This window comes from Ceratina calcarata, unplaced genomic scaffold, assembly GCF_001652005.2.
Source record: "Ceratina calcarata isolate Rehan_Ccalc_2016 unplaced genomic scaffold, ASM165200v1 scaffold92.2, whole genome shotgun sequence".
In the NCBI taxonomy this organism is placed as follows: domain Eukaryota; kingdom Metazoa; phylum Arthropoda; class Insecta; order Hymenoptera; family Apidae; genus Ceratina; species Ceratina calcarata.
The window spans coordinates 890,650-902,712 of record NW_017180576.1 but is presented as its reverse complement, the minus strand read 5'-3'; the positions used below and the strand labels follow the sequence as shown (position 1 = coordinate 902,712).

Genomic DNA, 12,063 nt, shown 5'->3' with positions numbered 1-12,063 from the left:
TTATACGGGTAAAAATTGCTTTCATATACACAGGAATATAAACGAACAGGAGAATCAAAGTGACAGATTTTACGAAACAATTATAAGGTCTATTCATATTTATATGACTTAGGAATTTATATCTGTTTACTAATTTATTAATTTGTGACACGAACAGAGCAGTCGTTTCTTTTCTAATTAGTGTCTATCGCGTACAAATTTATTTACTATTAATATACGAGTTTGTAAAACTCATTCGGATACAGTAATAAAAATAAATTGAAAATTAAATATAAAATAGGAAACTCAGGCAGACACTTTTTATATGGTATACCTTGCCGAGTTGGGTTTCCAGTTTCGAATTTCCAATTCAATTATTTATTTCGTTCAATTGTATACTATATTCGGCTAACACTCTCGTATATCAATAATTAGTTTACTGCGGTATTTTATGCAAAAAAAAGATTTATCAATTAGAAGAAATGTGATTTATATAGGAATTTCTTTCATTATTTTTGCTGCTTTTAATACATCATATATTTTTATACGTGGCAGGCGGATTTTATATTTCTGCAAATTTAATTTTTCTATACATGCATGAACATCCGCAGTCTAGTAATTACATATAAGTACATACAGTAGGTAGAAATACGGTGCACTATCGCATCGACGACGAAAGTCTACGTTTCGAACTGTTTTGAATTGTCGTGCATTAATCATCTGCCAATTAAACGATACTTAGAACGTCGAATATTTTATTGGCAAAAAATGCGAGCCTGTCGATTTAAATTGTTTATTAGCATCGTGTCACGGCCACCGCTTCGTCACTAGTTCCGTGTACGTGTATGTAAGCAGTTTTCGCTAATAACTTGTGTTCAAACAAGTCATAAGTTCTCGCGAGTTGCGACTTGTACGTACGTATACGTACATGCATCAGTTCTCTTTTGTTTCTCCTCGGGAACGCATCGTGAGTGAATAGTCCATCGGACGGGAAATAATTTTTCACGGTGTTTGCATCGATTTAATTTATTAATTAACCTCCTCAACAAGTAATCGATAATTATTAATTATTATTTATCATCGACACGTAATATCTTCGTTTCGTTAGAAAAGTATTACGCAGCTTTAATTATCTATCGTTTCCAAGTTGTCTCATAATAACAATAAAGTGACGCACGGTGTGAGGACATCTACAAGTGAAAAGCTACATAGTGAGACACGGATAAAAACTTGGAATGGTGAATCCGAAACAAGTCGAAAAGGAAAGTGCGTGAGCAATATTGGCACAACTGTTACATCCGCTCAACGGTGAACCATTGTCTGAAGAAAAAATGTTCATCGATTGCATACCTTGGTTTACTTGTTTCGGATGTAGTTCGTCGACGCCGGAATCACCGAACGTCTATGGGTTGAGTTTCATGTGAGTCTTTTTTTTTTTACTTTTATTATATCAATTTTTCTGTTACTGATTTTTACGTACGCGACACCGAATTGTGGCTATTGCCAATCGTGGCTAGTGCCATGTCGCAATATTTACTATGCAGTTTTTATACTAAGTTTAAAGAGGACGGTAATAGATGAATTAATGTTTAGCGCGGCAGTCGAGGCTCGAGATTGCTCGATTCCGCGCGGAGTTCGCGGAGTCACGATTTTTCTGTTACGTATACGTTGTTGCATTATTCATCATCTCGCCCCGAACTACTGTTCGAAGAATAACTATATCGAATTTCCATTCTCGGGAGTGAACAGCGAGATGCAATCCTACCCGCGCTTAATTAGTAGTTATTGTACTCTCTAACGAGGTAAGAGCAACGTCTTTCTCAAAAGTTAGGAAGTTGCATCGACGCGAGAGGGAAACTGATGTACGCGAGACTAACAATAAGCTGGAACAAGTTTCGACGAATCGTCAAAGCGAGTTCACGATCTTATTTGAGTGTCGGACGAATCGTTTGAAACGAATAAACGCGTTTGTCTGAAAATTGCTTCCATTCCATTTTGTTCGATTTTTCGAATTACCGATGTTAGTACCCCCACGAGTTTGCCAGACTCGTCGCGTATCTTTCGTCTCGAATCGACCGTTGCAAACCGTCGCGCTTCGATTTGCTAATGTTGACAGAGTAAATTTTGTTTATTCTCGAGTACTAAATCGTTTTCATAGATATTACACATTGTGTTGTAACGAAGATAATCCTGGAACGATCTTCGAATCCTTAGCAGGGAAATCGATCGAGTAAAATATAATATCCCATGTATGGGCGAGTTATGACCGGAACGTTGCAACTTGATTGCGTAGAATGTGAGATAATTGAACGGGAAGCTTGCGGCGGCTGCTGAAAATTTTACGCGACGAAAATTGGGGCAATTCCCTCCCCTACTCTCTCCCTAGTTAAAATTTAACGAATCGTTCGCGATCGCGGTTTTTACCCGAGATGGATCCTGTTTCTCGAGAAGAAATGTAGACCGTGATTTATTTCCGCGCTGGTTTTCTCGTATTTTCCTTGTATTAGCGTCAGGCCGCACCGCGCCGCGAGCTTCAATATTTAATAACGTTCGATTTCCTATACCGGCCGTATTTTGCTTTCCACGAATTCGTTTACTACGAGATTATCGGTCAGTATTACGTGCACCTTTATCGCAATTACGTTGTTTGTCGCAAATCATAATTAAATGACATGTTAATACACGTGCGACCAGTGGATCGAGCAAAACAGGTATAAGAAAGGCGATTTATTTATTTATTTATTTATTTATGAACGGGGAAAAAATGTATCCATTAGCGCACAGGCTGAGAATGGTACATTGAAGATATACGATATGTCCAGGTGAGAAGGTGAAAAAATAGAAAGGTAGAAAAATAAAATGAGATATTTGTACAAATAAAATGACATGTGTTCGTTACGATTTAAACGAGAAAAAGAAGAATCAATAGAAAATGTTGTAACTTAATATCGCGTCGTCAGCGGAGAATTTCAAGGAAACGTGTAACGCCACGTAATTCATGCATACCTGCTCGGATACTGTTTGCCGATTGATTTATGTAATTCATGGGCAGGAGAGTACTCTGCATTTGCGTTAATGCCAGTCCATTATGCGAAGTATGCTGCTTCGCGTTGTTAAACAGTACGAACGATCTCGCGTTTTATAATTAGACGCGCTGGCAACACGAATAGGACTTTTCGATTCTCTTCGAATACGCGTACACGGCTCACGTCCATTAACGTAAGATATAAACAAGAGGTATAAACTATGAATCGGATAATTTTACGAACTAAATACATATGTGCTTACTTGAACGAACATTTTTTCCCTCGTAACGCAACGTGTCAGGTCGGCGAGTTAACAGACATTTTTTCATTCGAAACGACAGACAATTCGGATAACGCGATGTTTTCACCGGTTCGGTAGTTTTACCGAATACAATCGAAGAAGTAGCTCGATACTTCTAGTATTTTAAATATACTTCGGAATTACAAATTACCATTAAACCTGTTGGGAATTTGTTTCGCTTTCTGCAAATTAAAGGCAATGCCGGGTGCATTCTTCTCCGAAATTTGAAATAACAATTATAGTTTTCATGAAATTCCAGGAGGTACGTTTATTTATTCTAGAACACTTAATCTATAGTGTCCCAAAATAACGTTTACACACTTTAAGTAATTATAGAGCCGATGTTTATTGAAATATCTTTGATTTTCGAAATGTACTAGAATCTACAGACATTATTTAATAAGCGTGTATATATTTCTTGGGACACCCTGTATTAAAGACATAAGACAACCGTAGGATCGAAACGTAATGTAAGCTATTTAGAGACACGTGCGGGCGATCAACAGAATTTACTGTTAGCGAACGAGGTAACGAACCATTCAGGTAAATAACCATCGTCCCGAATCTCGCAAAGAAGGTTTATAGCGCAATTCGTGTAGCAGCCGCTTGTGGGATTGCCGTGAGAAATGCCTGTTGTTTAACGCGACTGTAAACGTTAGCGTTAAAATCGCGTGTCGCGTGTAAAATTAGCGAGTTCCTTGGGAAAATTGGTTCCACGTCGTTCGAGTAATCGCGGGTAGTTCCATAAATTCCGTTGCCGGAAACCGGCAGCACGTTCAATCTTCCTGCGAGACGCTTCGAAACGAATGGTCGCACTGTTATCGACTAACCTGCCCGGAAATCGTCGCGTTGCGGTCAATCGTTACGTTCCGGGTACTTATCGTTCCACCGACCGTAATAAACATATTAAGGTTTAGAGTACAAGCTTCTCTCGGTTACCGGGATTCCACTTGGTAAAAGTAAGAGGGTATTCGGTTTCGCGAGCGTTTGGCGTTTACTGTCTGTTCGCCGCTGAGGAGCTTTGAAATCGACACCGAGGCGGACGTCCGACCGGACCACCCCTTCTGCGATTTTATTACGGGAAGAAAATCGCTGGTCCGCTTCGTCGGCCCTTCTCATACAGAGATTAATGCAATTAAGATCGCGCAAAGTTACAGCTAATCGCGATGCGATTATACATTTACTATTTTAATGGCAAATCGGTTTAATCGCACTTTGCTCATTGGAGAGTCAGTCGACTACGAGGGGAATATATTATGAGGGAAACGTTAACCGATGTTCAGAGGGTGCGAAGGAACGATGAGATTCGAGCAGAAAAGCGGCCGGACGGGGATGAGGACGAGAATCCGTAAATGGGTCGCGCAGCTTTTCAATTGAGCTTTCGGTACTTCACCAGCTGGCGTACGGCTTGTTCGCGTTTCGTGCTTTCTTTCACGCTTTTCCATTGTAATCCCTCCGAGTGAAAATGATTCCTTAGTCGGGACCTTTGGAATAAGAGTCAAACGAAACGTCCCCTTGTTCCCCTTTGCCCGTTTGCCCCTTTTCTTCTTTTATCCGTGCCTCCAAGCTGTTTTAAGGAGGATTCCCACTATCCGGCAATGATCGGTCCGGTGCGGCGTCCGGCTACTCGAAAACGAGCGAAACCAGGACTGTAGTTTGTAAGATAGAGTGTAGGAAAAAAGCAGGAGGCATCAGAGGTCCCCGGTCGGACTCGACTCCGAATCTGCAGGCAGACTGCCTGCTGTTTGGGTCCGACTACCCGCTTCATGATCGCAACCGGTACCTTCCGATCAAAATCTAATTCTTTCAGCTGAGGCCAAGAACGCTGAGACAGGTGCATATTATAATGCGAATAACAATATGCGTATATTTACTTGATACCATCAATGATTCTTGTTATGCCGGTCTCGTTCGTTTTCAGTAGCCGGACGCGGCACCGGACCGGCCATTTCCGGACAGTGGAAATCCTCCTTTATTCCGCGCTCGGAAATGACCTTCCGACGCGCCTCCGCCGCGCTTCGTTTAACCCCTGTTGGAGGTTGCCTATAGTTTCGTAGCAGCGTCGTCTATTATTTTCCTCGTATGTGTTTATTTTAATGCGAACGAATGCTGGCAAGTCGTAAAGAGGACTTTAATCTCTGCTCTCAGTAAAAACAACCTTTTCTTTCCACGCACTCGTTACGATTTACTCGAAACTTGTGTCGTCAGAGCTTATTTCGCGTAAACCAGAGAGTAATGTTTGCTCGCGCTCGAAAAGCGGAAATAACGCTTGAATATGCATGCGCGCTAAAAGAGTCGAAAGGGTTTGTTCTCCAGGGATGCATATTCGTGGTCCGAAACTACGGAAAGAGCGATAAATTTAAACGTGGAAATTGCGAAACGAACTGGAATGATGCTTTAGGAACGCGTTAAGCTGTAAGTCGTAAATATAATAGCTACGAATCAAGGCGACCTCGCTTTCAATCGTTTCGTCCCGTTGCGGGACCCGTCGGGAGGCTCTATCGACGATGGTATACGGTGGATTTGACGCGTTTAGAATTCAGAGCAAAAATGCATTCGTCATACCGATTTATTTTTTGACAATGTTGATCAAAATTATAAGAAGGATTTATTCGTTTTCGAGCTAAGTCCTTTTACATACACGATAGTTCAATGGCGTTGTTTGTTATATTTATTTTACTTATATACTGAGGGAATCGCCCGTACATACCGTTGAGACAAAATAAATAAATAAATAAAATAAATAATTTAATTCTTTAAAGGGTCGAGGGTCGGAAGCGGGTAGATTAATTCTGACGAAAGATCGGTTTCAGGTAGGCTCATTGAAGGTTTCCGTACCCTCGTCGCGAAAAAGCAACCGGGAACAGAAAGAGCTACTCTTTTGGCTCTCTCGCGTTTTTGTACTCGTCGAGTCTCTCCGTTTAGCTTGCTCGCGGAATTAAATTCCATTAGAAGTCGACGAGTGCGCGAGAGTCTGGTTTCTCGCGGGGATCGTCTTTACGTCTCGGCCTCTCTCTCTGTCTCTCTCGTTTCTCATTGTTTCCCTTCGCGTCTCGTTCTCCTTCTCCTCGTCGTTACTCGAGCCTGCCGGCACCGAATCGAGTCTTCCTTGACCTCCATTCGAAATGAAATTAAAGCGACTCGTTCCGTAGCTGGCCGCTCGCGAAAGGTCGACGGGTCGAGGCACGAGAGCTTTCGTTTCACGCGGTAATGTCTTGACTTCGACGTTTTTCGCGGATTTAATTAGTAGCAAGTAAGTAGGTCCAATTAGTGATCAGAGAAAAATATACGGCCACGTAAAAGTTTTTAACGAGCGCGGAGTGGATCTCCTCGAGGATCCGCGTTGCGAATTCCTCCCGACCCGGTCTGCCCCGTTGCGTCGCTTCGCGTTTTCAGAGTCGATCGTCCGTTCGATTCGAAGCAACGTACGGTCCGTTTTACGTCGCGTCGATTCAATCAAACAATCTTTACGCACGGACACGCTTACCGCATCTGACGACGTTAGTTTTTGTTAAACGTCATATTGCTTCGATCGACGAACGCGCTAAAAGCACTTTGCCAAAGTTAAACAGCGTCTCGTATCTCGTTTGGTCTCGCAGTTTTATTGCGGCACGCTGAACTATGCGACGTGACGGAGAAACGCAAATACTTGGAGATGGTGGGACGACGTTGTTCCTTGATACGACAATGTTTAATTATATTATCATCGTCGGTACGTAATGTAAATTAAATGATGCGAGGTACCGAATGGATGACTTAGTGAAAAATTGCCAACGTCGCAGTGGAGCGTGAAAATGAAACTTGATGCTCTCGAGTTTGCGTTATTGATTTGGTACACGCGTTCCTCCGAATGTTTCAGCGAACCATTCGTCGTGTCCACGTTTCATCGAAAGATTGATCGATGGTGTATATCTGTCGAACAAGAATTCGCGATACCGTGGTAACAGCTTTTATTTTTCAAACGTCTCTTGCGTAATGAGAACGATTGTAGGATCAGGCAGCGGTTATAGCAGCTAGCACAGCCGTAGTCAACCTCTTTTCCTTTGGGCATCTGTTAGGAAGACCGGAAACAAATCCATGATTTTAGCTTTACGTTAAGATAAAAAATAATGGATCTTCTTTCCGGTTTCCCTGATACACGTGTCCGCTACGTTACACAGACCGCAGGTTGAACATGGCTGGCTCAGGTAAGACGTTAGGGCGAGTATGAACTCACTCGTCCGTCGTCGGTTATCGGTCAATGATCAACGATACCTTCTCTTCGATAACACTCTCTCGTCGATTTCAACATTCGTTTCTTCGTGCATTTTTTTTTATACGAAACGAAAAGAACGGTTCATCGTATTTTTTAGACGTCTCTAGTAGTTTTTGACTCGGTACTTCTGGCTTTGCGCAATATGTGTATGTTTTGCATCTTTCCCTGTTCCACGTTCTCACGCAGTTTGATTTTTTGTTCGAAAGAAACTTCGAGAGAGGGGGCACACATCCTCGGCTCCCCAGCAGGAGTCGTCGTTCGCCATTTACGGTTGCTCGAGAGCAAACATTTTCCGTGATCTCTGCGCTAAAACTAATGTAACATCCACGTTTCCCGTGTATTCTTTTTTTTAGTTCTTTAGTTTCGTCACGGTTTTTTAAATATTTGCGCCTTTGCCACGGGCATTCCATATCATGAATGCCCGTTTAACCTATCCAAATTGATTCCTCCAACAACGGTATCGAGCTTTCCATGACTCTTACAGCCTAAAGGCTGTAAGTTTATGATAACGAAATCATTAAACAGTCGGTCTCGCAGACTTATCGGCGAATAAAGACGTCAGAGGAAAGAGCGAAAAACAAGAAAAAGAACGGCACATAGGAACCTTCGGCTTATACGTAATCGGATCGGATTTGACGGTACGTTTCGCACGATTTGCATCCGTATTGTTTCCAACTTCGTTTCAATTTTCGATCCAATTTCCGCCTGCTTCGGAATCAGGTGCCCGCAACCAGTACGGACGGAGTCACCGATACGCTTCCTCGCATCTGTTTTTTCCACTCACTTTCGCGCTGCAATTATCGCGCTCACTTTTTTTTTAATCGTTCTCGATAAGAGGTGCACCGTGGTCACGCAGCCGTCGATCGCTCGATCGACGACAAGCAAAAGGCGCCTATTCGTTTGTATCATACCGTGCATAGTATCACTGTTTCGTGTCGTTTCGAACCGCCAAGCGTTGCGTCATTCTTAGTTCGTTTCTAACAATAAGTACTTATCTCTTGTTAAAGAATTCGAGAAATATGCGACTGTCGATACGCAACGATGCTACAAATGAATACGCGCATTGAGTTTCGAATCATTGCTCCGATAGGAAACGAAACCGTCGTCGTTTTTTGTGTATTTTAATTATTAGTTCGTCGCAGGTAACAATATTTTTCATCGATGAATACTTGTACCTATCTATTTATACAGGGTGTCGCAGTATTGATGATACAACCGTTAAGGGGGTACATGAGAACATGTGGAATACATTTTTTTTTACTTGACGTTTTGTTTTCGAGTCAATTTTCTCAAAAACAAAGTCTAAAATGAAACAAATTCATTCCATATTTTCGTCTTACTTTCTTATGTACAATCACCCCTTTCCCATCAATACTGGGACACCGTACATATATGTATGTATAATACCTGTCGATGAAAAAAGAAGAACGTGAGATTCTAATTGTTGGAAAAACCTGTCGCAGTTTGATCGGTCACGTCTAGAATTTCATCGACCGCGAGATTTCACGTCGAACTTCCATCAGCCTTAGATAACGACATAATAATACGACGGTATGTTACGCTTGCCTATCGATGATCTCGCGTCGTGCACTGAAATATTCATAGCTTATTCCGCTGCGGCGTTTGCACGTAAAGATCTCTGTATTTTTTTTTTCTATCACCAACTTGCATCGACGCATGCCATAAACCTACGAGTCGCAAAATAAATAACGCTCAAAATAATTCCGCTCTTAATCTACGTTCCGTGGGGGTCAAAATGACTCGCCTCGGTGTATGGAAGTATATTGCATAAAATTTTGCATCAAAAAGACAAAGAAAAAGAAAATTGCTTTACAGTATAAGTTGGTTGTATATTTTAGAAGAAGTCATAGAAAATTTTAAGAAACAAAATGTACTGAAAATGAATAATGATTATAATAAATGCCAGACAAGTCATTTTGATCCTCCTTGGTAGATCTAGCGTTAACGACACCTGTTCTAATAATGGCTCGACTGATCATAGCGCGTTCATACATACCACTACTATGATTGAATATTAAAAAACTAGCCTCCGTCATCTCAGAGACCTTTTTAGCTCCGAGCTCTTAGACTATTATCACCCGAGTACCTGTGCTATCCAGGCTACGCTTTACGCTCCTCATTCCCCGTACACGCTCGAACCGAATCCTCGATCTCGCCCCGGTCCTCGTCGGCTAATCGCCGGTTCCTCGCAAACGTAGAATCGATCGCGCCGCCGACGGCGAAATGAGATTATACGTATGGTGCTCGTTAAAAGAAGACGGTGTGCCCCGTCCCTCGAGGGCAGCGCTTCGGCGATATCAGCAGCGATCCATTCTATCGTTACGCCACAGCATCTTGGTGTTTCTCGTGTGCATTGTAGGTTGATGGGATTGTCGCCGTACCTGGGACAACGGGTGCACTTCGCGGAGGGCACGAACTTACGGTGCCGCGAAGATAAGGAACCGGAACCGGAAATCATAGTGTGCTCCGATAATGACGAGCCAGAGGAAAGGTTGGCAGTCGACGAGAACCGACGATTTTACCCACCGACTACCCTCGCCCCTTCCCGAACACCACCCGATACCAAAATCGAAACGCAAACCTGGTGTCCGCGGGTATCCCATCGCCGTTGCGCGTCTACTTTTATCAGTAGATCGCAGACTTTTATGCGAAATCAAATATTTAGGACTGCAGAGTCTTGTGAAAAATGCATTTTGGACATTTACTTTATCATTCAAACGTTGAAACGTGAACTCGGTTTTCCGCATTCTAATTAGCTTTATGCATTCACAAGCAGTATTCATAATTTCTAGATATCGAATTTCTTTATAAATGCATGAAATCTCTGGTCTATTTATCATCTCTGTGGCAATCTATCTATTGTCTGATGATACGCAACAACGATACGATGCAAACGGACACTACCCAGCTTTAGATGCGATGGTAGAGACTTAACAGGGTATGAAAAGATTTTTTCTTATTAACAACTGTTCAGACCCTTACAGGTACGCTCTAGCTTCACAAATCAAACAGTAATTATTAAACTACTGTTTTTTTATACGAAATATGGTGTGCAATATTAATTCTAAAACTGTGATTTAAGGTTGTATGAGCCAAATGTTTAAAAAATCTGATAAAAAGCTACGTTCAATATTTTTTTAGGAAAACTTATATTTGATTTTAAAAGTAAAGAAATAATGAATAGGAAAGTCGGAGAATTTCTCGTATGGTATTCATAAAAGTTTCAAATCTATTCTACCAAGATTCGAGTATACTTCCGTTTACCAAAGTATTTGTAAAAGGTTCGAAACTATCTGACATGGCTTCGACTATACTCAGGAGTTCTGTTTCTGTCTTCCGAAGTACTTGTAGAGAGTTCGAATTCCATAAATCAAAGTTCGAGTCCGTTTGCGAGGTATTTGATCCCATCTCCGCTAACATCTATTAACTATTAAAATCTCTTTATTTAAAAACTCATACAATCTCAAACACGCGGCATCGAGATTCTGATAGAAGTTTACTAAATCGAGATTCAAATCTAAATAGAAATTGAAAAGATGGCCGAGAGCCGAGAGGCGTTCGTCTCGCATTTGCATCGCTCGAATCGCACCTTACACAGATGTACGCGCTCGATCGATGCACGGATATGCAGGAACGATACGTTGTCGGCTTCTCGTTAAATCATTTCAAAAGATTTGCTCCGCGGACGGGAAAGCCGCACGCTGACATTTCTAATTTTGGTCGGACCTTTCTCGCTTGTCGACTGCAACGATTAACCGAATTTAAATTAACCGATGGAACAGATAAAATACGGGTCGTTAAATCGGAACGAGCTAAATCCATCCGCGTTTATTGTGCAGTTTACCGTTCAAAAGAGTCATTTATCGTAGAACATCTTCCTAGCCACTATATCACTACGACGTTCTTTAATATCGATTAATTCATTTGAATGAAAATACAGACAAATTTGTTAGTGTTATTTCGTCGACCAAAACACAATTCAATGATAAAACATCATTTATACAATGTTAAATATAGCTTTTATTGCCACGAACGTTTGATATTTTAGAAAACCAAATTTTTCTAAACCAAAAGATTTCATCGAACAAATTAAGTTTCCAACGGAGTCGAAAATCCTAGCCATGAATTCTCGACGATCTGATCACATCATATTCTGCGTTGGACCGGACGTTTCGACGGAAGTGTTAAATTTATTTCGTTGTGAGACCCGTCGTGCCTTCGCGTGCGTAACAGCTAGTACGTAGATACCATAAGTATGATACGTACGTAGGTGTATGTCGGCAGTGCGTGAGGATTAAAGCAGGACGGAAAAGAGGTAAAGTGGCGAGTACGTGGTGCGCGGGAATAAAGGATCGCGTTTAGATGTATGGTCGCAGATACAGGCGATTTTTATATTACGTATGCGCATAACTTAGGCCGGTCAGCCTCAACATTTTTGCCAACAGAAATCCGTGACGATCCTCGCGGGAAAGTTCGCGTGA

At 41.7% G+C, this 12,063-nt stretch overlaps 1 protein-coding gene across 1 annotated transcript in view; it reads left to right on the top strand.

The window, feature by feature from the left end:
* Positions 1–851: 851 nt before the first annotated feature.
* Positions 852–12,063, top strand: part of rdgA (retinal degeneration A) — a 61,458-nt gene continuing 50,246 nt past the window's right edge. The window contains exons 1-2 of the mRNA XM_026819050.1: positions 852–1,399; positions 9,942–10,073. Of these exons, the coding sequence (XP_026674851.1) occupies positions 1,311–1,399; positions 9,942–10,073 (221 nt within the window). The 5' untranslated portion in view covers positions 852–1,310. The remainder of the gene's footprint in view (positions 1,400–9,941; positions 10,074–12,063) is intronic.